Here is a 26,846-nt window from a genome sequence, read left to right as displayed (position 1 = left end):
TGCGATTTCTGCATCACCAGCTATGTACATGACAGGTTCTCGTGGCAGCGCAGTTATATTAGCAACCTATAGTTCAACATGTTTCCAGATAAAACGTGTTGTATCCTCAGCTGAGAATCTGTCGAGAACCGTCAGGAAACTATTTGTTTAAAGAAAGACGCTCCTTACAGCTAATTTAAATCCCAAACTCTGAACTCTAACAGGTTACAAGAGAGCCTTCTTGGTGACACTGAACACTCTGACTTTAGGCTCAACATATCTTGCTATTCCACAAATCTCACTCTCTGTCTTTTTCCCAAGCTGTGTTGAGTCAAACAAGCTTTGTTCCCAACATTTCTCTCTCTCCGGATCTCCAGTTGTGGACTGTGGTCATCCCGGCTCTCCCCCTAACGGTGTGCTGAGTGGAGATAAGTTTACATTTGGTTCAACGGTTCGATACTCCTGTCTGGGCGGAAGGCAGCTGAAAGGAGAATCATCCCGGACTTGTCAGCTCAGTGGGATGTGGAGCGCCCCTATGCCCTTCTGCTCTGGTAACTAGTTTAACCTCCATTCAATATACAGCATTTAATGTCCACTCTATCAGAGGGAAAGATGGATAGACTGGACTTGGAGATGAAAGGGGAGACGTCTGAGGCATGTAAGCCCACCAGAGAGTGGAGCACTTCATGACTTTACGTCTTGCGGGCACATTTTCTTCAAGCCTTTGCACTCAGTCAGAGGGATAATGGGAAGGATGGATGAACATATAGAGGGAAGGGTTGCCGCATAGAAAAGAGAATATGTCAGTACCTGTCTGTCAAAAGGGCTCTGGAGCATAACCTTGCTCTACTGTACCCTCACAGTCACCTCCATCCTGGACTTGGATGCATTTCTCCTTTTGATAATCAGATTTTTATGAACCTGCTTGAGATGCAATGACAATGGGTTCTTAAAGTATAAATATTTATATCCTTAAATATTCAAATGTACATTTCCAATGCATTTTCTCTAGAATTAGCTTTTCTTTCCAAGGTGAGTGGGTTTTGAGACTATATTGTATAGTGTAGATGCACTTCTGTCATTATTCTGTAAAGTGGTTTACACAAGCCAATTTCCTCCCCGCTGGATTTCCTGTATATGCATATCGTGCCACTTATTGAGCAAGATTGTCTCTCCGGACAGAAAGCCTCCTTACCTTTCCATCATGTATAAACAAACCGTCTAAGTTATATGGTTCTCAGTTGGCTGGCTGGGAACATGATTATGGCTCTCCAGACTGAGAGGCTCCCAGCTGCCGCTTATATAACGTACCGAGTGAAAACGCATTCCAGACAAGTTGACTAGAATACATTGTTATTTACAGCAGTTGCCTGGGGGAGACACGAGGTGAGGGAGGGTAATAATTTAAGAAGAAGTGATTCATGGTTTTCACCTGGCAGGTTGGTACCAGGGCCCTGCACAGCTCAGGGTTCAGGCCATCGTAGCAGAACTGGCTCTGTGATTCAGCATCACGATGGTTAATAGGCAGTTCTGATGTAACGTTGTTTGTGGTATTTCAAGGGGAAAGAGTCAGTTATGCACATATTTAACCAAGAGGGTACAGTCATTCCTGAAGCCTGAAGTCTGATTTTATGGGGATTTTTTTTCTTGTATTCACTTTTACAGGGTTTTAAGACATGGACTCGAGTCAGATATGGCAAAAATCTGAAATTTGAATTCGACCTTGGTGTTCCAGTAGTGTAAGCCTCAAACTACTTGACACCTTACTCCCAAAAGTCTGGGATTTACAAATCCATTCAGCCATCAGTGTTCTTTCCTGCTACAGTTAGATTTTAAGAACAAGATATTAAGCCAGTCACATCTAGGTCTTGCTCAGCCACACATCTTGAATGTGTATTTATTATGCTTATGAAATAAAATCCTTTAGTTTAAGCTACACATAAAACAAACTTCATACGCTGGTCTTAAGCAAAATGGTCAAATATTCTTTGTCATTCTGATACTAATTCTTGAGATCAGTTGCAGTTGGTTTGGGATTTGTTTATAAAGATTTAGGACTTCAACTCAGTCTCAGTTGTACTGAGCTCAACTTAGACTTGATGCAGCTGAATTGTACTCATCCAGCATCTCTAAAACCTTAAATAGACTGTTCAGTATTTTGATATATACACTGATTTGCAGGCAGATTTGAGTCACATTTATGCCACCGACAAGTCTGTCCGTAGAATATGACGTGATGTCTGGGAGGTGAGATTAGAATAAATGGCTAATATTTCTTTCCCAAAGGTACAACAAAAAATCTACCTAATATTTCCTATATTGTTTGTCTGATCATTACAGAACCTGTATGAAAGTTTTGGAAGTGTAGTAATAACCAGGTGTCGTTTCAGGTCATTTAGGAGACTGTGATTTACTTTAGGAGGTTGAAATTTGCAGTTTTTATACTTTAGATTTTGTTCAGATTAAGCAAGTGTGTTATTTACAGAACTTTAAAGGTGCTAGTCAATGGAATTCATTGCATTTGGACAGAGCTAGGCTAGCGTTTTCCTATGTTTCTAGTGTTTATGTTATGCTCAGCTATGCTCAGTGGAAAACAAATAAGCGCATTTCCAAAATGTTTAACTTTTCATTTAAAAAGAATATTTTCATTATTTAGGTTTAATTTGATTAGTTGTACTTTCTGCTATAACCTTATGTACCTGAGGATACATGGTAACTTTGCAGATGAATCTTTGTGTTTAAGTCTAGTAGAGTTGTGTAGTCGGTTGGGCAGTGTCTTTAAAGAGGCGAGTGTGTTTGTTCCCTGACTGGTGGAGGATGTTCGATCTGTTCCCAATAATCAGGAGAAAGGTCATTAATTTAGCTACACACCATTTCCTCATACTGTTAAAGACAAATACTGATGGCACTATGCGGCACAGTATTATTTATTTACATCTGAGAAGCCAAGTCTAAATCCCGAGGCATTGCAAAAGATGTTATGTCATTATGTGTTGTGTCAGTGCTATGTGTAAGCTCAATTTAGCATCAGGCCTCCAGGTATTTGCAGTATAGTACAAACGGAGTCAATGTGAAATTAGGTTATTTGTCAAAAGTGTGAAGGAAAAACCCCAAAAACACATTTTAGAGCATTAACAAAAATAGGCAGCAATGATCACCAGTGTTTTGAATAGCAAGATGTTAGTTCAGGCTCGGGCGTTAGCGTGACAATGTGTGGTGTTGTGTGTGAAAGCGTGTGAGTTCCCAGGAGCGTGCTCTGTCTGTCAGACAGAATTTGCTGACCAGGCGCCTCTGCAAGGGCACAAGGATCACACACACACACACACAATCACCAACACACACGCACACTATCCATCAGCCAGCATGCACACACTGACACATACAATGTTAAGGCAGACATATGCCACTCATCACCAACATGTGTCCCATCCACTAGTATTCGTTAGCAGCCCCGTGTTATACCGGTGTTCCACTAGAACTCGACTTTACAATGATAGCTCAATAACATGTCATATGAAGTGATAAAGTCACATTTTCGATATTTATTGCCTTTTCATCTCTTTATCTTATATAGGTTGTACAGTTTTGAAATTCACTTTTTGTAAATTATGCAGCTAAATCCTTGAGTCAGTACAAACTAGCCTGTCATTGATCTAAGTCTGTCTCCATGTTCCTCTCGCTGTAGGTGACACAGCTGGCTCTTGCGGCGATCCTGGCATCCCCTCGCATGGTTCAAGGGAACAAACAGATTTCAGAATCCGTTCCAAGGTCTACTTCACCTGCTCAGAGGGCTACGATCTCATTGGTTCTTCAGAGAGGATGTGCTTCCCTAACGGGACCTGGTCTGGCACGCAGCCCTTCTGTAAACGTAGGATGATACTTTATTTGATCTCAACCTATCCTAATCCAGAACTTTGACGCTGATTCAGTTATAGATCCACACGTCTGCTAAAATTATCAATCGTCTTTCCTGCAGCCGTCCAGTGTGGTAACCCTGGCACTCCCAGTAACGGCAGAGTGTTTCGTCTGGATGGAACAACGTTTTCACACTCTGTGATCTATTCCTGCATGGACGGCTACCTGCTCACTGGCGCCACCACCAGGCTGTGTCAGGCCAACGGTACCTGGTCAGGAGTTCAGCCAAACTGTACCAGTAAGTTACCTGTTAACACTTTCCCAATAGCCTGATACATCGATTTATAGGTAATTTAACAATACCCCTCGTTCCAAAAACCAATACAGTTCTCTGCTATATATTTTTGTTATATCCTTATTACTTTGAAAGGGCACTCATGAGGTGACTTAGAGGCTAAAGAGCAGACTGTCAGCTATATTTAATACTTACTATATATAATGAGAGTATTAAATCCTTGATTTGGCATGACATCTGCACCCATAAATATCCCCAAATTCCTGTTGTGAGACTGTAAGTTTTCCTTTCCACCCCTTTGCGACACTGTTTTATGCCCAGTTTTAAATTATTCTGCAACAGTATAGGCTCTGAGTAATGAAATGAGCCTCAAATCTGGACGCTCTGGGTACAGACTTTTATAGAGTGACATGAATAACCTTGATCGTTGTTTACTTTAGCTAATTTGCTTTTTGAACTCTGGGGGAAAATTCCCAAGAGTAAATAACCATAAAATAAAACATTCCATTCCCATGTGAAATATGACCAAAGCCATAGCTGAACAAGTGTTAATCAGCGATGTATGTTTACCATGCACTGCAGATTTTATTTGCTTGCATACAAGATTTCAAGACCTGCTAGAGTCTTACACCAACAATTAACAATGCTCACAAAATGCCTTGTTAAATACACTTCTACATTGTTTCCAAAGCTGAACTTCACTTAGTAACACCACCACATGAAGAGAACTTCAGTGTTATCTTAAGGTTTTTCTCTTCCCTGACTTTCATAAACTATGCAAAGAAATACATTTTGAACTATCCAGCAGGATGGGACAAAGAGATAAAAATGCTGAGAAACCAAAATGATAAAATATGGGTTCCTGGAAGGGAAGAACAGTTATACCTGACTCAAAGGGATTGGCTTTTACAGTAGATTACACCACATCTATTAACAGGCATGACAGTATCTGGGGGTGGGCTTAAAAGCATTTAAACTGCCTATTAGACTATGAAGGACAGCGCCTTAAAAGTACTGTCAGGGGAGTCCTAATGCCCCTTAAAAGTCCCAGGACAACTTTGGCCATTTTTAATATCACTGTTGTTTCATTCATGAGAAGTGAAGTCTGTAAAGGAATGTTACAGTATAATCAGGGATTTACTATATTCTCCAATCTCCACAAATTCAACATATCACTATGAGTAGATAATAACCCGCAAGTCTCTCTTTTGGATCACAACATTTTGAAGCAGTTTCTTGGTGTTCTTTCCTTCTGTCACATTTTTCCTTACTGTGGGCTCATTTTTCACTGTAATATAAAGTCTTGGAAAAACACAACTATGGCTAGAATTAGAAAGAACTCAATAATAGTTTTTGTGCTCAACTGCAAAGACATTTTTTGTTTTATTCCAAAATCTGTTTAGAGCAAATTTTTTTTAGATGAATTTTAAATTCAGATATGTAGAATAAAGGGATTTTAATGAAATATACCAATTTTAAGAGCTTAGATTTGGTCAAGCTTCCTTTCCTTTCCTTTCCAAATCTGATGTGTATTTATCAAAGGGTCCTTTCAAGGGCTAGAACATTTTGCACCGGTGGAAAAGGACTGAGAACAGAGAAAAAAAGTGATGGATCTAACTATTCCTTCCCCTCCTTTGTCCCTCTACCTTCCCAATCTTCTTTCACTACCAATCTATCTGTCATATCTTTACTTCTGTCACCTTTGCTGTCCCTCTGCCTTTCTTTTTCGCCCTTTTTAACATTTGAATTACTAGTATATAAAAGAGCACAGATAAAGGAGTACTAAGCAATTTAAAATTCCAATTATCTTGTGCCGCAGCACGACCTGTAAAGTAATCTTCATCTTTGTCCCGTTTTGTCCACTCCAACTCCACTTGTCCACCTCCGTAGTGATAAACTGTGGAGATCCAGGTATGCCGGCTAATGGACTTCGCTACGGAGAGGACTTCACGATCAGTCAGAACGTTTCCTTCCAGTGCCAACCCGGATACAGAATGGAGGAAGATGGATCACCTGTGAGGATGTGCACCCAAAATGGGACATGGAATGGGAATATGCCAATTTGCACAGGTAAATTGTAAATCAACACCCTCCATTCTGTTTAAATAGAACTTATGCTTGTATTGGAACCGTCACAGAAACATTGAGCATCTGTAGATATGATGGAGAAGTGCAGTTTTATGTCATCATGTTGACAATTGCTTAGTGCTGATTTGAAGAAAACTCGCACTTTATTCTGCAACACATCTACATGTAACAGCACTGGGCAAGTCATAGCAATAGGAAGGTATAAGACCTGTGCATGTACTGTCACATCTACCTTACTATTAAATGTAAAAGGAATCATCATTTTTCCTTTAAATTAGATTTCTGTGTGAAATGTCCATGAACATTATGTTACTGGTAAAGAAAACTCCCCACATGTACTTTTAGTCAGCACAACTTCTGTATTCAAAAGTGAGCTCTAAATACCACTTTACATCCTTGTAACTTTATCAGCACTGACACAGCAGATTCTGCTCACTTTGCAGTCTGTGCCTGTGCAGGGAAAAACAAGAAATACAAATAAATCAAATAAAATCAGTCCCATGGAACATGTCACCACCGCTGCAGCTGCTAATGTACCATAATCACGGTGAATTTAAACCGAACTGAATTGAAACGACTGGATGTGATTGGAGACAAAAATACCTACTTGATATTAACCCTGGTAAATTCTAGTAAAATTATGAATTCAATCAGTGGCTGGGTTCAATCATGTAATCAAGCAATCGGATTCTCTTCAGTGAATTTGCAGGGCAGCATCACCTGGAGTGGCTCAAAGCATGATACATGTTTGGTTTTTTTCTTTCTCGTTTCTCCCCCAGCGGTGACCTGCTTGGCTCCCCCTGCCATCAGTAATGGGGTACTGCAGGGCAGTGACTTTGAATGGGGCAGCAGTGTGAGCTACAGCTGCTCACCTGGATATGAGCTCTCATTCCCAGCCGTCCTGACCTGTGTAGCCAATGGCACCTGGAACGGCATGCTTCCACAATGTCTGCGTAAGCAACACACACGGAGCACACACGACTTGGCACAAGAACATGTATCTGAAACCACCGATCACAGTTGGATGCAAAATTTGTCCTTGAGCTTCTTAAAAAAGTGCGTACTTGTCAGCATTTTTATTAAAACAGAGCTTTTGTTCATGCGTCTCTGTGTTTGCAGCCAAGTTTTGTGGTGACCCAGGAACTCCAGTCGGTGGCTTCAGAGAGGGACGAAGTTTCATCTATCAATCAGAAGTGTCCTTCAGCTGCGCTCCACCTCTCATACTGGTTGGCACAGCGACCAGACTCTGTGAAAGCGATGGTACCTGGAGTGGGCTGCAGCCACGCTGTATCGGTAGGTTTAGTCGTTTGTGTGTAACCCTAACCCAAACCAACACTTTCAGGAATTCTAAATATCATCCAAATATTTGTTTCTTTGACTTAACTGAAGGTGGATCTTTAATCCAATTTTTTCTAGAACTTCAAAAAAATGTTTTAACTTTAAAAATTTTGCTAATCTGTAACCTTCATAACATACAGTCCTACAAGAATCTGTTTTATTTCTTACTGACATAACTCTAACTGTAAAAATGCATAAAATGGCTTAAAGTTGTGGTAGAATTTGATATTTCTTGATGGCTTGAGTTTAACTGTCGACACCAGAACCACCCTTTCTTTGATACCTTTCTTTGAGAAATATCAACGTGTTTATGTCCACAACACTTTTTTTTTCTCAATCAACAAAAACTCAAACATCTACAAAAGGACTTTGGTCCAAAAACTATGGCCTCTTTAATTTAATTTGTGAGAATAAAGAGAGAAGTAGTACACAAGATCATAAATCTGACCAGACATTTAAGTCGGCTTTTGTTGCTTTTCATGCTTGGATTTACAGATAAACTTTGGTCTGGATCGAAAGAAAGTCTTAAGATTCAATACTCAGCCCCACAGGTCTAAGTCATCCAACTTTCAGCAAAGTCAAAACTTTCATGCTGCATTTCTGAATAAATTCAGAACTTTAAAAGAAAGTTTCCCAGTATTATATACAACTAAGTCCCAGACTTGGCAAAATGCAGCACCAAGGCCTTTAACCTCCACCAAAAATTGATTTAAGATTTTACCGATTGCTTTTAAACAGTTCCTGACTTTATCATCGATCATTTATCCCCACATGAGCTGGAACACAGCCTAGTATCCTTGGCCAGGGGTGTCTTACCCACTTCAAAGTCCAGGTTAAAATTAAAAGGCAGTGTTGGTTGGCACACTAGAGATTCCAAACTTCTGAATGAGATTTCTCAGGAGGTCATTTTCGCGAAATAAGCTTCTTCTTTTAAATAACACATCAAAACTTAGTACTACAGGCTTCTTTTTCATGCTGTTCCTTTGCTGTACATGGGTTTTCTTTTGATTAATAGCAAGATTGCTTGATAATATAATATCAGCTTGTTTCTCAATGTGTTTGCCATCCCGAGTGAAGATTTGTGTGGGCATATAACCTATGAGACACATTAGATGGTTTATGCTACCCGTCATTTTGTTATCACTGTTTTGTGGCTCACTGTGTTTCTCTGATAGCCCCCTGCCTAATGATCATTGCAATTAATGACCTAATATTATGGAGTTGACAGCCACATTTCAGTGTAGTCATGGGTTGGCTGTGCAGAGCAACTTCTGTTCGGTAAAAGTCAAAGTTACAGACTTATTGGAATAATAATGAATAGTGACTGGGAACTCATCTGAGACAGTCTTGTTAATGACGAGGCAGCGTTTGGAGGACAAGCCTCAAAGAATGTGAGTGAAAGTATCATTTCCAGATTGACAACATTTCCTCATAAAACAAGTGTTTTGTTTTTTTTTTAGTTAGAGAGGATCAGCATAGTAGTTGTTTTGCTGCATTTTAGATACAGTATTCTGGCTTTTGAAAATGACTTCAATGAAGATTGCAACCTTGTGCGTCCGCAGTTTTAGCTTTAGATAATTGGCAGTGTGGTTTTCCAGTTGCAGCATGGCTCACTAAAAGCATTCCAGTGGATCATTTCACAAAGGCCATTTGCGAGCACTGCTCACATGCAGTTTGCAAATTATGGTAGAGCCATTTCACATTGGCACTAACAAATTACAGATGCGTCTTAAGGGGCTCATGCGTGCTTTGCATGGGTCGCAAGTATGGCATTTGATCTGATTAGGTCAGTGTGCAGAAATGAACATGAGAGGAACTTGCAAACTCACGTTATATATTGAATTTGGTTGAAAGTGCCTTAAAGCAGTTTGTTCTTCAGCAGTGGTGCCTTTGAGTCCACTGGCTCACCAGCTATGATGACAGTTGACTGTCACCAGCAACACAAACACAATGTCTGCAGTAGATACTGGGGTTTACCTATAATATTTTATGACATACAGTGACTGCCGTATTGGCTGAGGAACCCTCAGAATCCCAAGCAGTTTTTCTTTTCCTTTGTGGGCTATTTTTAAGTTTTCAAATCCTGCATCTTGATGGAAATATCACAATTATGGCAGAGGGAACATAAAAATATTGTTTTTTTTTTTGTTTGTTTGTTTTTTGCAGTATGCCAAAGTTAGAATTCCACAAGTCATAAAAAAGAGAAAAAGAAAGTTGAATATCTGATTTTATATTTTACAAAAAAGAAATCTACATGTACAACATGCCCACAGATGTTACCAGTAATAGCTTGAATTTCCATCAGGATGAATAAACTATCTTATCTATCTAATCTACCTATCTCTGGATGGACTCTGCATACTATAGATATTTTTTGTTACCTACATTTTTAAATTGTTTCTACACCTGTCTCCTGTCTGCTCCGTGGAAACACAGCCTGCAGTTCATCCAAAAAGTCCAAGAATTTTTGGGACATGACTGCCGTTTGCAGCTGGTCCGTTAATAGCTCCATGGTCACGCCGAGGAGTGCAGAATTTTTTGATTTTTCAAAACATTTGGTGCAAATGCTTAATTTCTTCTGTTTTTTTTTAAACATTACATGTAGAATAAAGTGAGTTGAATGAAATGTCATGGAACTTATTTTTTTTATCATTTAAACTGTTTGAAACTAAAATTAGATTCAGTTAAGTTTCCCAATAGAATGGCACAGCACAGATTAGCAGCTCAAGGACCTTTAGAAACTTGAAAATGTACATTTTCTTGCTCTAGTCAATTGGGTAGTTCTGGCCATTCTTTGAAACATAACGTGTCTTTTACAAAAAGTCCAAATTAAATGAAATATACAGATACAACATGCCCATATGTGCTCACAGATGTGACTAATACTGGAACAACTCGACATACTAGAGATATTTTTGTCTGTCTAATTGTTTGCACACTTGCCTCCTCCTCTGCTCTATATAAACACAGCCTGCAGTTCATCCAAAAACAGGCATGTGGCTGTTGGTTGCAGTTTAGTCTTTAATGGCTTCATGATTGCACTAATGAAAAAAAGTTTTTTGAAGAATCAGGTGAAAGCAGTTTTTTTTGCTTCGTTTTTTTTTTTTTTTTATAAAGAGATGTACAATTAAGTGAGTTGGATGAATTGTCATGGATTTTTTTTTTTTAGCATTTACACTTTTTAAACTTAAACTTGATTTGACACATCACAAAGGAATAGTTCAGGGACCTTTGGAAAGTTAAACATTTGCAGTTTCTGGCCATTCTTTGAAGCACACTATGTCTTTCTAATGCACTGACAGGTCAAAGGGCTCAAATTGAGGCAGCTGAGTATTCATTTCTAATTCAAAATTTGACTGTATTGCTTAAAGTGAAGTTCAGATACTATTGTGATGCTTTCGATCTCTGAAGGTAGGGAACTGCACTATTGTATAATTTATGGTATTTTTAATCTGAATATATTTTTATGCAAAAAATTAATTCCTTCCTTTTGAGAGCTGGGTCGCCGGTGTTCTAACTTCAGTTGGCAATAGACCAACTGTGTCTAAAAATCAAGGTCTGAAAGTTAGGATCCCTATTCAGAAATTGCAGCCAAAGTGCTTGCTCATAAGTGAGACAACGCAGTACACACTGTAACTTACAGTATTTAGTAAAAAAGCTTCAAGGAGGACACATCCACATTCGACTTCAAACAAGCTGCTGCTATCGGGGGATTAAGAAGAAAATGAGAAGGGATATTCAGTACACATTACTAATGGTCCCGCTGGGTCAATTCACCACCACATGTGATGCTTTAGAGCACCACTTCACATGTGTGATTCAGAGCAGGTGCTTAAACATCGAGTATGGTGATGAATTGTAATAAATGAGAGCGTTTGTAGTGCGAGCAGACACCCGACTTTGACTTCCTTACATCCGGTACATTTACAGCCGCTATAAAGTCGAACGTTGCTTGTGAAATGGATAAACTATAAATAGAAACCTGCCTCTGAAATGTAACTTCACTGATGTAAGGAATGAAACCGTAACTGCTGAGAAAGAAGTCGTTACAAGGTAAGTGAGATGCTCGTGAAGGGGAATCTTTCTGTAATATATCATAATTGACTTTTGCAGATACACAAGCATGCACACAAACATAATTGCAGTTGTGTGTTAGTGAAACAAAATGAGTTTTGAGCTAAAGCAGGCTGCTCTTTAAACAAGACGGAATGGGGAAGAGGAGGGTGGGCAGACGAAGATATAGTGACATGGGAAGATAGAAAGAGAGAGGAAAAGAGGAGTTATGAAGAGAGGCAGAGAGGTAGAAGGAGACAACAGTAAGAGAGAGAGAAAGAGGGCAGAGAGAGAGGTAGAGAGAGAGAGGTGGAGAGTGAATCTGTCATTTCGGAAGCTGTATTGAATCGAGCTCTGCGTCAGGATGTGCTCTACATGCTGATGACCCTGCCACACACACACATTCGCTCACACACACACATTCGCTCAGAGCTGGCCCCACTTCGTTTTCTGATAAAGTGCTACTGCCCCCTGCTGTCCTCATGGCATATATAACCCACTGTTACCATGACAACAGAGGAGAGGAAAGGAGACTTGAGAGAGAGAGAGAGAGAGAGGATGTATAATGCTGCTGCTAATTTATCTTTCTCCTAGATTTTTGGGTGTAATTACTTACACTCTTGTGCTGTTCTTTTCAGAACCAACCAAAACCAGCTGTGATAACCCAGGAACGCCACGCTATGGCTCCCTAAATCGGACATACGGTTTCAAGGTAAAATTCATTATTTCTACCTTCCCAACCAAGACATTCAACTTAGAAACTGTGGTATGCTGATTTCAGACATGCTTAAGCACAATTCATATATTTAAGCAAGGAAAAACAAAGGTGTATAGCAAAGCTTCAGCTTGTAATGCCTGCCCTTCTAACTATACATCTTGTTTAATCGCAAAAGAAAATATAATAGATATGATAACTACTATAGATAAAGAAGTTGTTTTGGCACATTTGATATAATCTGTCTAGGCAGACTGCAAATTATAGAAAGAGAAAGGAAGGATAGATGGAAAAACTGGAATCCTCAGGCAAAATATATCCTTTAAATAAAGAAGACAAGACATTTTCTATAGTAAGAGTCTCATCCATCCCACAAGACCATAAGGGAGGTGTCTTATCGGCCTCCAACTCATTTTGCAGCATGACAGTGACTCCAAACACACAGCCATAGTCGTGGAGAACTATATCCAGTGAGAGGAAGAACAAGGAGTCCTGTAACAGATGGTATGGCCCCCACAGAGCCCTGATCTCAAAATCAAGTCAGTCTGGGATTACATGAAGAGACAGAAGCAGCTGAAACAGCCTAAATCCACAGAACTGTAGCAGCTTCCTCAAGATGCTTGGAACAATCCACCTGCCAAGTACACTGAGAAACTTTATGCAAGTGTTTCCCCAGAGAGACGGTGGTTACACAAAATATGAATGGAATTTAGTCATTTACTGTCCTTAGAAATTACAATTCCACAGAAATACTTTTGAAAGCATTATCATCTTATTTTGAGTGCCAAAACCACTTGTCAACTTGAGCTCGGGAAAATTTAGACTTGGTTTTTTAAGGGGACTGTTATTTGACAGACCTGCTACCTATGAAAGTAATTGTTAATTATTGTTAAAGAGGCTGCTACCTATACAGGATGGAGGTGGCAGAATCTCCAACAGTTGATATGTTTGCCTTCATTTGGTGGTTGACAGTATAAAGCAGACAGCAAAGCGGAGGAAAAGGGTTGTTGTGCAACTACGGTCCCAAATAGTCTCAAGTTGGGCAAGCTGTGAAAACAATGGGAAGTAAACCCCAAAACAATCAGGACGCCCCATGATTTTATTCTTTTTTCTTTTATTCTCCCTTGAAATTAAAGACAATGTAATTTAGGTATGTTCCCAGTGTTTTGCACTGCCAAAAAAACTCCAAAAACTTCAAAACCTGCTACAGCCAGGACATAAAGAGGCATTTTTACTAAAACTACAACAGTATTATTCATAACCACTTGATGTGATGAACCCACACTGCTGAAGCATTAATCCAGCTAAACTTTAGAATGCTAACTGTGGATGTTTATGTGTTTCTGTCTCGGTGATGTAAGGATGTTTGAATTTATTTTTAAAGGCAGTTGCAGTCATTACACAGCAGTTATCTGCATGTCTTTGTACCTTTATTAAGCTCACTCAATAAGAGCTTTAAAACAATTCAAATCAAGCATTTTATTGCGTGTGTTTTTGTTGGCATAGCAATAACTCCTCAGTTACAATTACTGTCTTCTGTGTCATCTATCATCACATTCCGCTACTAAGAAGTTCCTCTGAAGATATTCATACTCCTCTGGCAAGCCAAACTGTCAAACTCTCTTTATCGCTGTCTGTGTGCGCTTTTGTGTCTCTCTCTTTGTGCACAGGTGGGGAGTGTTGTGTCATTTCAGTGCCAACCAGGTCATTTGATTCAGGGATCTTCCTCCAGAACCTGCCAGCCTGATCTGACATGGAGTGGAACACAACCCGAGTGCATACGTAAGAAACATCTTTTTCAATCTGTTAACTGTTCACCCGTCCATCCTAAGCGTCCGTCAGCTCACCCAAGTGAACAACGTGCCTCTCCAACCCTGCAGCCCACGTCTGTAAGCAGCCAGAGAGCCCTCTCCATGTGGATGTGGCAGGGATGGACCTGCCCGGGTTTGGCTACACCTTAGTGTACAGCTGTCAGCCCGGCTACTTCCTGGCGGGGGGTTCTGAGCACAGAGTCTGCAAGAGTGACGGCACGTGGACCGGAAAGATGCCTATATGTCGAGGTATGCGGTTCGTTTTGTGTTGCATGCCTGTAGTGAGTGTTTTTATCTCGTGAGTGTTTGAATGTGTGTTGCTCAATGACACTTCACACACTGAAACAGACCGGCCATCTGGAGTGCGGTGAGATCCCATGGTGGGGTGGTCAGCCTGTAGACTGGCGGTGAGTCTGGCAGCTCTAATACAAAAAAGATAAAAAACGTCCCACGGTGTTTTGTCCCTTCGCTAGATTGGCCAGCCAGGGCCTTACAGGTGAGGTCAGGAATTCATCGCGCCTCATGAGTCCATTTTTCTTCTCCCAACAACTTTACTAAGAGTGACAGATTGATTTTTATCGAGCTTAAATGCATCCCGTTGAGCCACAGACAGCTGGTGGAAATTGTAGCTTTACTAAGTAAAAACAAAGACATCTACAGTACAAGGGTTCAAATATGGGTCCGTTGGAGCTTCACAAGTTTTCCAGTTGGTAGTTTAAAGCGTAAATATTGTAAAATTAGGTTAATCCTCTGATAATAAATTATGCTTGTACACATATTTTAAAAAAGTAGATGTATTTTACGCCATTCTGGGTGGTTTCCAAGCCTTTCTTTGCTTGTTGTTGTATTGTTTCATACCAGCCACAACTTCCATCAGCAAATACTAAGGTGTAGATTCCCCAGATTGTACATGCAATTCCAATTTGTGCGCTGTCTTCAGCTCCAAAATGCGTGAACCTCGACTTTATTTCTTATTCTTAATCTCCAAAAAATCTTCCTGAATCCTGATTGTGCAAACAAAAACTGCAAGCTCCAATCTTGAAATCATTCCACCAAGGCTGCCGCCCTGTTGCCCCGAAGTAGTCTTTAAAACTGGAGCACTCTCTGATCCAATTTGAGATTCTAGGACAAATGCCATCTCCCTCGCTCTTTCTTACTTGTCGGCAACAATGACTGCATCTTGAAGCAATGATGGAGGCCGTTGTGAGCGGTCAAAGCCCAAAGTGTCACATTTAAAAGGATCTAATATGCACCACAGTTATTGGACTCGAACTCTATTAGCATTTCTCTCCCTCCAAATAACCATTGCAGAGGTTTATTTTGCTTGACCCTTTTCAACACGCTTCTCACTCATTATGCACATGTGTAACTAAGAGTGGCCAACACTGCATTCTAATGTGGTTATTTGGGAGCTTAAAATGGGTTCTTCCCTGGGTAGAACTGCTTTCTGGGGATGTTTGCTAATAGAGCTATATGTTAAACAAGATGCAGAGAAAAACAATTTAACATATTTTCATGCTGTGTCCCTACAGCTCTGCTAACGAGTTTTAAAAACACATCGTCTTCCTCCCTCTGTTTTTCTGTCTCATATGCAGCTGGAGAGAAGAAGAAACCTGTGAAACCAGTAACAGGAACTCCCAGTCCGAAGCTAAACGGTCAGTTGTGTCTTCTTCATTCCAGACTAGTGCAAACTAGACCATTCCTTGTCTGTTCTTGACTCTCCTTATCTATTCTGTTTTCGTCTGGTTTAGTCTGAGGTTCAGTAAATTGCTCAGTTCTTCTCCAGACTGATGTTCTTCTTGTGTCCTTGTCGATTTTATTGCACTTTACTGCTTTCCATCGTAGTTCTAAATAATTTATTTTTCCTCACTACACATAGAAAGGTAAATTAACCGCTGTGATGTTCTGCTCTTTTCAATGCTGCGGTTTTGTTCAGCTCTCTATTTTTCAGCTCGGCTCTGTTGTGAGCTGTCCTATTCTGTTGTAGTTCAAAGCCTCCTTTTACCTCTCATTGCACATGAAGTTCCAATAGCTGCGGCAAGCACAAGGTCCTGTACCTATCATAGCAGGAAGCAGCCCTTAAATCTCCTGAAAGATTCTGCCAAAAAGCCACACAGGAAGTCTTTGTTTCTCGCTACAGCACATGTTGAGATGACATTAAACATAGAGGAAAAGTAGGAACTTTGTGATACCTTGAATAGAGTTTTTTTACTCCGAGGGCAATACTTTAAGCTATATAATTCTATATAATTCTACAGCAGATTGAAATTTGAAGCTACACTTTATCTTTAGTTGACAAGCATATACCAAAAGCCACACAAAGCAGCAGTTTCTTCTTTGTGTGTACATATTGTGGTGATACTAGTTAAAGTTTGGTATGAGACAGTAATTTGTGACTATTGATCAATAAGCGATTTCATTCTTTTGATATTTTTTGGACTAACAATCTAATAAAAAAAAGGTTAAAAGACAGGAGATACCTTGATCTAAATCAGTTCTCATCTCTTCTACATTCTAGTTCCAGATGATGTCTTTGCTCCAAACTACATATGGAAAGGTTCCTATAATTACCGTGGGAGGAAACAGCCCATGACCCTGAGCATCACCAGCTTCAACTCCACCACTGGAAGAGTCAACGTTACCCTTAGCAACGGCAATATGGAACTGCTCCTGTCAGGCATGTTGGATTATGGCTAATTATTCTGCACTCTACACAATACTGCACATAGAGGAAATATAGCAGGGCATGATAAAAGAAAAGGCCATGCTAATTTTTCATGGTTATTGTACATTAATGCATACCATCAAATGGTAGCTAAACACCCAGAGATTACGTGTAACATGGAACACCTACAATCAGCAGTCGAAGAGAACTAAGAACACTTTTGATCGTTTAGTCAGCTCTGTATAAATGGACTATTAGTGTCTGAATTTCACTTCTTTCTCAGAGCCACCATGATCCTTTTTAATATTGTTACAGTATTTCCCACAAACACACACACACACACACACACACACACACGTACCTCCCAGGGTCCTACAACAGCGTCAGCAGGAGGTTAAGACCCTATTAAAACACAAATCCTGTTGAAGCTAGAATTGGTTCCTGGAGTAGCAGAGAGCACAAACACCATATCACAAAACCATGCTGCTATCAGACTTTTAGCATCCCGTCCTCCGGCTTAAAGGAGCAGCTTTAGATCAATAACAGCTAAAGCTGTACTCACACAGTCACAGAAGGGCCAGTGGCCAGTTGCATAAAAGTTGCATGGTTTTTCTTCTTAAGATATCAAGTTTTCTCTGCCAGAGTACTGTTTCTGAAGGAGTTGCTCAACACTGTGGGAAATATACATATGGTTTCTTTCTGAGAGGGAAGCGAGAAGATGATATCGGTTGTGTCTGTGTGTTAGAATGAAGCTGAAGTGGAAATGTGTTCAGTCTATCTTAACTTAAAAAATACAGTCTTAGAAAGCAGCTGTTCCTACCAACACCTCTGAAGCTGCCCAAATATACCGTAATGATGATTTTTGGTTAAGGGGTGACAGTAAATTCTATCTCACAGTTTTACCTTTAATTTAAAAAAATAATAATACATTTTCAGATTTTTTTTTGGACAGCTGCATTCAGGTTGCTGTTTTCCTTTTATTTTTCCTTAATGAAACAACTTTCTTTGCAGTTTTCAACTTAACATGATATGTGTAACTTGCTGATGCACCAGAAGAACAAAAAACCTATCAAGGATCTAATGATCTGTAGCAAGCAGGCCATTATATTCTTTGTTTTATTTTTACCATCGTGTTTGTTCCGTCCTCTTTAGGGGTGTACAAAGCCACTGAGGCCAGGCTGTTGCTGCTGATGTACCAGGTGAACTATGTGAACCAGGGAAACCAGCTGAAAGATTCAGCCATCTCTCCAGCTAAGATTATAGAGGACTCCTGGACCATGGACGGATTCGTAAGTCATGTTTTTCATAAACAATTTACTAAAGTGACATGATCTAAAGGATGCTTTTTTATCGAGAATATAGGTTGAGTAAGACATATCACTGCTCCATGACTGGTTTAAGCTAAACCAACACTGCATTTGTCACCTTAAACAAAAATAAACTGTCTAAACATTGCCCTGTGTAATTCTAAGCATGGCAGTGAAAGACTACATAAATATTTATCATCAAGTACCTGCAGATGGGTCTTAAATATCCCCTCTGGTCCAAATCAAGTTTTTACCTTGTTAACATTTCCATATGGTGTTTTTATACGCTTGAAGACATTTATTGAGCAAAATAAACAGTCAGCACCATTGCTGAATGTTTCTGCCATGAAACTGCAGTATGCCAAAGACTATGTGAAAATCACAATATTAGACTTTTTGGGTTTAATAAACAACAAATCTAAGAAACAACTCTGTCAGTCTGCAGGCTTGAAGTGTCTGTATCACTATTCTTCTTCAGTTTCTGGTTTAAACATGTACGGCAGAATTACTCCAAGATTACACTTGTCACTGTGTATCAGAGTAGTTTTACAGAGTCATGTGTGAGCTGGTGAGTGAAGGAGGCTGAAAATTCACAGATTAGCTTGTTGTACATGTAACAACGGTATGTTGTTATATGTAAGGCATTTTAAAGCATGAAGGAATTCTTTTCAAGGACAAAAACGTCTAACTATGTAACTGATACACAGAGATGCGTTTTTAGGAGTTTAATCAATTATGGAATTCTTAAAACATGCTCATAACCCACAACATATTACTAAACTTCTTCAAATATTTAAACAATGCAGAAAGAAAAATACATCTCTGTTTTATACACTCTGCATTGCTGGTATTTGCGTCTTTGTCTCTTGCTTAATATCTCTCTCTGTGCTCTCTTCCTAAAACTTTTGCTCAGCCAGGCTTTTCCCTCCTTTGTTTCCTTCTCCAGGTATCAGCAGAGCCTGATGGTTCTAGTTATGTATTCCAGGGTTTCATTCAGGGAAAAGACTACGGACAGTTTGGACTGCAGAGACTGGGTAAGACTCTCTTCGGTTTAGTAGCAACACCAGATAACAAGTCTCTCTCGGATGTCAGCTATGAATGACTAGAAATGATAACTGGAAAAACTGCCTGTGAGAACTAATTTAGAAAGTGAGGGGGCTCCTGGTGACTTTATAGCTCACACTGACTAAACCTCCGGTCTCTGTCATCCGCCATCTCCACCTGCAAGTCCTACGTAACCTGCAAATGCTAAGCAGAAAATAATTATGATTCTCCAGCATCTCACTTGTAACCGCTGTGGGGTACATGCCAGTCCTTTGCCAATTACCAGCATCCCCGCCACAGATATCACAGTTACAACTGCTAACAACATAAAGTACAAGACAGCTATTACAAGACATCCGTTCTTTTTAATCATGCAACAATAATTTGTTGCATTAGTTTTCCAGGATAACAAGCTTGTGGTTTCAGTTAGTTGCTTTGTCATGTCAACAAACTAATAGTGTGTATTTCCTTGTCTGTCACAGGTCTGAATATGTCGGAGAGTAACAACTCGCCTCCCCCTCAGCTGGGTACCAACAGCAGTTCTGTGGCTATCGCTATTCTGGTGCCTTTTTTTGCTCTAATCTTCACTGGCTTTGGTTTTTATCTCTACAAACAAAGGTGCGTCCTTAAAAATAAACCTGCATGTAACCACTTGCAGTCCCTCTCTGATTAATTTCAGAGACAGACAAAAAGGATGCGTTCCTGTCAGTTGCATCATTACCTTACTGCTGTTTTTCATTACTCTCATACAAAAAATTAAAAGGGATTGCTGCCTTTTTAAGAAGCTGTCTAATTCATGAAAGCAATAGCTGCCTCAGTGGTTTGGTTGTTAAGATGCTTAAGACACAGTTAAGTCACTGTCTGTTGCAAACTGTGCTGCAAAACAATCCTGTTGAGGAGGTGGTAAATTGGATTTTTCAGAGATATGGTTGAAGCACAATTCACTGGTGTTCACATTGTTAACAGATGCAAATAACTTCTGTTCTGTTGTTAATGTCTAAACAAAAAAAACCTTGCTGAAGGAATTAGTTTTGGATGGGCTGATTGGAATCTCACTAGGCTTCCTAAAAAGCACAACACTCTCTATAATCCTTCTTAAAGCTTGTTCACCATGCTTCTGCTCACAAGACTGCACTCACTGTTGTCCACTGGCTACTCAGTTATATTAACATACAATTAGAACAATGTAAATGTCTAATGGTGTCTTTATATTTACTTTACTGTTCTTTCTTTTCACAGAACCACACCAAAAACGCAGTACACGGGCTGCTCAGTCCACGAAAACAACAACGGTCAGGCGGCCTTCGAGAACCCCATGTACAACACCAACGCCAAGGCTGTGGAGGGGAAGGCCGTTAGATTCGATCCAAATCTAAATACTGTCTGCACCATGGTCTGAGGATTGATGACTTGAACTTAATGACTCAGATATCCAATGGGACCACAAGTGGTATGAGGCTGCAGAAGGGAAAGACGTGCGCTTCGACATCATCCGCGGCACGGTCTAGACACTGATTACAGAAGAACTTCATTCCCAGTTCAGAAACCTAATCTCTTCCAGCAGAGGAGAACCTCGCCGGCTGAGACCAAAACCCAGCATTCGTTCCCTCAACAGACAGCATTTTGCATCCAAAATGAAACTCAAACAAATGTAAACACAAAAGGTGTGCTGCCCTCGACAGATGCAAACAGTGGAAACGCACAGAGAGCTGTGACAAAGCAAAGGATGCAACGCAATGGAAAAACATACTGGCTATTATCTATCTCTGACTCCAGGACTCAGCGGGTCATGGACACTTTCTAATTTGATTCTACACTAGACACAGCCATGATACTGTGATCTCCAGTTTAACTTTGCTCACTGTCTTTAATGCCAGTGCAAATGATTAAGCCATGACCTGCTAGCCAGACATCACGACATGTCACCGTAATCCACTCCCCAATTTTTGTATTTCTCACAATCTGTGGAGAGAAAGACCCACTCTGAGCTCTGTGATCGGCCTTGCCTGGAGAGAGAGGATACATCATCCAGCCATGGTTGTATATCACAGAGATAAACTGCACTAGAAAAACAGTTTGATGTTGCCGCGTCAACTGTATTGAACAGATACTTAAGTATGAGAAAAACAATCACAATGGCCACAGATGGGGAGACGTGACATGAAGAAGATGTCACAAAAAGACACTGTGAGGCAAAGAAAACTGTTTCTATCTATTTGGGTTCGACACTGACAGTAAAGAAAACACTGTCACCAGCAGAACATCAGTAAAACACACTGACTAGTTGTGAACAGGAGCCTGTTTCTTAATCGACCACGGAATACAACATCTTAACAACTGGGGCAGGACAACCTCCTGTCTCCATGACAACCAGAGGCCAGTATTACCAGCCTGTTGTCTGTTTCTATTGAAATGGAATTTAGGATGGCTAATGCTAGCAGACAGTAGCAAAAGTTGCTTTGAAAAGAGACTAACTCCTAAGCGAAGGATAAGGGCAGCCCTGGAGATGGAGCTATAATCCTAACTGAACTGGGATTAGAGCAAAGCAAAACTCAGAGTTGTCTAAAGGGGAGCTAGCACTAATAGAACAGATGAGAGACTGACTCATCGAATGGATAAACTGCCCTTTTCCCATCCAGTGGATAAGACAGGAGGCTAAGGAGATGGAGACGGCCCTCTAACTGAACTGGAAGTAGTGTGCGGGAATCATTAAGAGGGAAGATGAGATCCTAAAATCGCAAGGCAGCCAATCAGAGCCTGTCTAACCTGAAATCATCTACAGAGAGGTCAGTCCTCCTCTTACATTATGAATCAGATCAGACAGAACATGGCCTTGAGGAAAGATGTTCCTGATCCTGTGAATTCAAATGGATTTTTGATCAGAAAGACACCGGATGGATACAGAGGACTCTGATGGACTAACAAAGAAAAAGACTTTGCGAAACAGAGAAAGCTCTGGCACTAAAGCACATTTTACAGGAACAACTACCTGTCTACCCACTTAGTGATGGACTAACACAGGGACAGAAAGGTTAGACACAGAACTGACAGAAGTGAATGACGGACAGAGCAGATGACAGGTACACGCACTAAAAATCTGGAAAGTCAGATGGAGACATGTGGTGTTGAGACAGTCACACAACGAGACAGACAGGTTTTAGAAGACAAGCAGGGTCTTGGACAGCTGCAGAGTCTCATTTTTAAACACAGACTAACAGGCTTACAGACAGATGGACAAAGAGACAGACTGATAGTTGAGAGACACAGACAGGTAAAAGAAAGACAAACAGGGTTGTAGCCCTACGACTGTGGACGCTGTTCCACTGTAATTGTGCACTCTGAGAGTGCTTATCTTCTTTCTTTGTTATTGCTGCAGAATCTTCTGATCTGTAAATCTATTGCATATATATTCGGGAGCATTCACCACCTATATTTTTGTGCTATATATTTACCACAGGGGAGGGGCTGAAGGGGAAAGACAGATTATAGCAGAGTTTTTAGAAAAAAAAAAACATAAAGAAAGAAATATTGGAATTAAAGATATTACAACTATGTGCTGTTCACACAAGTCACAAACAGTGTTTTGGTTCCTTTGTAACATGAAATTGGTTTATTTTAATCTCTTGTGTATCGTGAAGTTCCTCTCACCAACACTGTCGTTCCCACTGAGGCAATCATGAGTGTCAGTGGTATTGTTGTTGTCATTATTGTTGAGATGCAAGGTTTGCCAGCAACAATCATGCTCTTAAATGTTTCCTCACACATTTATCACAGATGGCAGATTTCTTAAAAACCCTTCATCTGAGGAGTTTGTGTTACGGCTGCCATTATTTAGCTCTTTTCCTGGAACGTCACATGACGGTGTCCTCCATAACTGCAACACACACATCACAGAACTGTTCTCTAACTGCTACAGTAATATGAGGCCACAGGAAATTGCACATCAGAACTCTGTACTAATACTGTTTTGTTCTACAGTTCAGAGATGTCAACGAAGCCAGTGTAGTCATGTCAACACAGAAATCCCAGCTCTTAATAGAACCCGTTTGTTTGATTGCACGTGGCCAAACTGTTGAAGATTCAGCGTTTTCTTTGTCTCTTATTGTAAAGGAAAAACACGCAGTCAGGATTAAAGCAACATTAATGATAATAATGGTGAGAATTGCTGTTGAACTGCCCGACATGTAGTTTGTGGACGATGACTGTAGAAGTACACCGACATGTCAGTTCATGTTATATTTTTATGCCTTAGGCTGAGGAGTGAACACAAAGTTGAGAATGATTTGAGAAGCAATTGAACTGTAACTAAAACGTTCTAATTTAGTTGTAAAATGTGCAAGTCTGAACCTTGTTTCCCCATAAAATCCTTACAGACAAGTCGATTTTAAAGGCGCGTTATCACAAGTTCATCTCTAGGTTACCGTTGTCACAAATGATTGGTTTTCCTTAAAAATCGAATTTGTCCTTGTACTTAAATCCACACTGATTATAAATTGGCACACACTATTTAAGCATTTTTTTTAGGGTTTTAAAAAGTTTATACTACCTTTGGCACTTCGCAAGTATCGCACACAGTGTGTGGTACGAGAATGGATGGATTTTAATATTATTTTGTGTGCATACATCACATTTTAAAAGCTAAGAAAAAGTCCTGAATTACATTTCTACCATAAACTCCCTAGCTTTAAGAGGAGCTGACTTTTTGGGAGAATCTTAAGACGACAATTGAGTAAACACAAAACTGTGGCCACTGAGATTTAATATTTCCCCTTGCTTTCGCTTTCTTATTTCTCATAAAAAGTATGGCCATACAATCTCAGCTCAATGTTCCATGGCTGGTAACTATTTTTCTGATCTAATCTGCCACCTTCTGATTACAAAAAAACTTTTTATATAACTGGCAACCTTTACTGTACTTTGCCCCCGTTAGCCACTGGAAGCTGTTGTTGCACATAAAATTGGCCTTTTCTGACGGTTTCGTGTGCTGTCAGTGAACCATTGCTGACAGATGAAAGGATTTTTGTGTGAAACGATGCATAACAATCAGATAGTTACTGTAAGGCTAGGGCCTGGAAATGCAGCATAAACTGCACATATATTAATTGGTCCCTATATGACAGAAATACATGCATCAATCAGTATGAGTCACTGTTTTGCAGCTTTGGTGCCCTTTATTTATTTTTTTTTAAATAAAGCACGTGTTTTGTTTTGAAGAGTCTGGTTTAAAGAGTGAGAAGCTGAATTTAGCAAGTTTGGGTCCCACGCATGATGAATAACTGTACTTTTTAATGAGTCTGTGTGCCAGGGTGAGCGAAAACATCAACTTTGTTTTATGACCCCCTGCTGCTGTGACCACAGGCACCGGCTGCAACCAGCTAACAGAAAAACTTCTTTTAAAAGTCATTACTGATTTAAAAAGCAACGGTAGCTTCCTTGTTTATCCACGCCGTGACTGTCCCGCACTGCATCGCTATGGTGACATTGTTTCTTCTTACAGTTTTGGATTGATTGTTGCCGCCGCTGTTGTTGTTGTTGTTACTGTTGTTGTTTTTTTTCAGTATGAATCTGACACAGTGCCTACCAAAAACTACGGGACCCTCCCTGTCATCTACACCAACACACACACGCACATACATACGAACACACAACCTGCTCCAGCGCTCCCCCCCCCCCCCCCCCCCCCTCCATCAGAGGTCATTTTTTTCTAAGCTTCAGTCTATTTTGCCACAAGCTTTTCCTACTGACTGACCGCAATAAGACCCCATGTGATTTGAAAGACTTAAAGCCGTTCCTGCCTGGGGACATTGGAAATATTCACCATTTGAAAAAAAAAAAAAGATGAAATATAGAATAAAAAAGTGTTTTGTACAGAAATATATTTTTATGATGAAATTATTTGTAAAATGTATGAATCTATTATGTAAATTTTCAATGCAATGTAAAATTAAAAAAGGCTAATTGCTTTTGTAAAAAGTGTGTTTTCCTTTCTTGTCTTTTTTTTTGTAACCTTCTGTAAACTGAATCATCAGGTACACACAAGATCAGCTTTTTATTTATAAGGAATGTACACAAGAGTCACAGCTTATAAATATGTAGGATTAAGTCTCAGGTTGTAGAGAAATGTAATATGGATTGCTTTGAGTTAAAAATGTAGCTGGAAAAGTAGTTTCAAAGTCAGGGAATACCTTACAGGGGAAATACTGCAGGCACAAATGGCACAAATATATATAAATAAATCCAGTGTTGCTATCTCACCTTGAGATGAACTCCCTGAAACTTCTTCCATTCATTGTGAAAGTCCTTATCAGTGGGAATCCAGCATTATGTTTTGCTGCTGCCCCTCTGACTGCTGCTGTGACTTTCTGCAACAGAAGCAGGTAATAGGAAAGCAAAATGCAGTGTTCATGTGCAACAGATACTATAGACCCTGAGATTATAAAAGAGTGATTCGTATTTATAGAAATCATGTCTTGGCCTGACATTGAACTGGTCATAGGAACCAGGCAGAGCAGGGCGGCATTTACGGCTACCGGCAAGCCCTGAACATTTTGTTCAACTATGCAGAGACATTAGATGGCAAAATGAGAAGGTCATGTCCAGAAAAAGCACAGCGAGTTTAACAATTGTTGACATGGGTGACCTGAAGAGACATGAGCAGGTACCAGGTATAGTATGCTGGCCAACTAGCTATTGCTTTTGAATAACAGTAAAAAAGAAAGATTTCTAAGTCTGTCACTGATACATGTTTAGACTTTGCTGTTCACATTATACAGCAAATTTTTAACATGTACATCAGAATGTTGCCCCTTTTCGTCATTCATAGTACAGAGTCACAGTTTAGGTGAATGCCTGTGATTTTGCTCTGTTTTCAGCACAGAACAGCCCTCACCCACACCTAAACGTAAGCACACTCAGCACATAAGCCTGCTTTGTCCTATATTTTGGGAGATAGCGAGCCTCAGAGATTTTCAGATTTAACCATGCCATTCTAATGCAAAAAAGACTATATTGTTTAACACACTGCAAGCGGAGAAAAGAGAGAGAAAGAAAAATGCAGCTCATCGGATCAGTGATGGAAAAATAAGTTCTTGTACCAAAGCCAAAGTACTAAATTCTGATTTGAATTGTCATCGCTCCTTCAAACGACTCTTCTTACATTTTAGCATTTGAGCTAATGACTCCATTTCTCTCTGAGGTTCATCCTCGACAGTGGAAGCAATGGCCTTAATCTACATTTGCTAAGTCCTGAACGTTACAATTTAGGGACCTAATTCTATGTTAACTGTGCAAAATCAATCTGCAAATGAAGATCATGGTATATAATAAAGATCCACAGCAGCAACCTAATAATGAACCTTGTCATTGTTTAATAAATATCTTAAATTTCATCGTATTTTCATAGCTAAGAAAGATCATCCTGCTTGCTTAATTTTTGCAAATTGCATAAAAGTTTGATACATCAGTTAAATTTTGTACAAACTGATTTAGACTATTGAATATGAATATCATTTCAGGTGTTCTGCCATAAAGTGATCACTAACCAAAGAAAATGACTTGGAGCAATTATCCTTATGTCTCAGCATTATTTCACCTGCTATGTGTCCCTACATTATAACCACAGCAAATGGAATAATTCAAACTACCAGTTCTACTGTATAATGCAGTTTTCCACCTTAAACAGTGACGACAGCTCTTA

At 39.9% G+C, this 26,846-nt stretch overlaps 1 protein-coding gene across 7 annotated transcripts in view; it reads left to right on the top strand.

Annotated features, from left to right (window-relative positions):
* LOC110965912 (CUB and sushi domain-containing protein 3) overlaps positions 1-25,124 on the top strand; it is a 365,206-nt gene extending 340,082 nt beyond the window's left edge. For all 7 annotated transcript variants that reach the window (XM_051955084.1, XM_051955088.1, XM_051955089.1 and 4 more), the window contains 15 exons: positions 357-530; positions 3,665-3,847; positions 3,956-4,132; positions 6,020-6,199; positions 6,997-7,170; positions 7,337-7,510; positions 12,247-12,320; positions 13,994-14,105; positions 14,204-14,383; positions 15,730-15,789; positions 16,653-16,811; positions 17,952-18,088; positions 19,053-19,140; positions 19,633-19,768; positions 20,390-25,124. In XM_051955084.1, coding sequence (XP_051811044.1) covers positions 357-530; positions 3,665-3,847; positions 3,956-4,132; positions 6,020-6,199; positions 6,997-7,170; positions 7,337-7,510; positions 12,247-12,320; positions 13,994-14,105; positions 14,204-14,383; positions 15,730-15,789; positions 16,653-16,811; positions 17,952-18,088; positions 19,053-19,140; positions 19,633-19,768; positions 20,390-20,549 — 2,168 coding nt within the window. In that variant the 3' untranslated portion in view covers positions 20,550-25,124. The remainder of the gene's footprint in view (positions 1-356; positions 531-3,664; positions 3,848-3,955; positions 4,133-6,019; positions 6,200-6,996; positions 7,171-7,336; positions 7,511-12,246; positions 12,321-13,993; positions 14,106-14,203; positions 14,384-15,729; positions 15,790-16,652; positions 16,812-17,951; positions 18,089-19,052; positions 19,141-19,632; positions 19,769-20,389) is intronic.
* The last annotated feature ends 1,722 nt before the right edge of the window (positions 25,125-26,846 follow it).

Source organism: Acanthochromis polyacanthus, chromosome 11 (assembly GCF_021347895.1).
Source record: "Acanthochromis polyacanthus isolate Apoly-LR-REF ecotype Palm Island chromosome 11, KAUST_Apoly_ChrSc, whole genome shotgun sequence".
Taxonomy (NCBI): Eukaryota; Metazoa; Chordata; class Actinopteri; family Pomacentridae; genus Acanthochromis; species Acanthochromis polyacanthus.
This window is presented reverse-complemented; position numbering and strand designations above follow the sequence as displayed.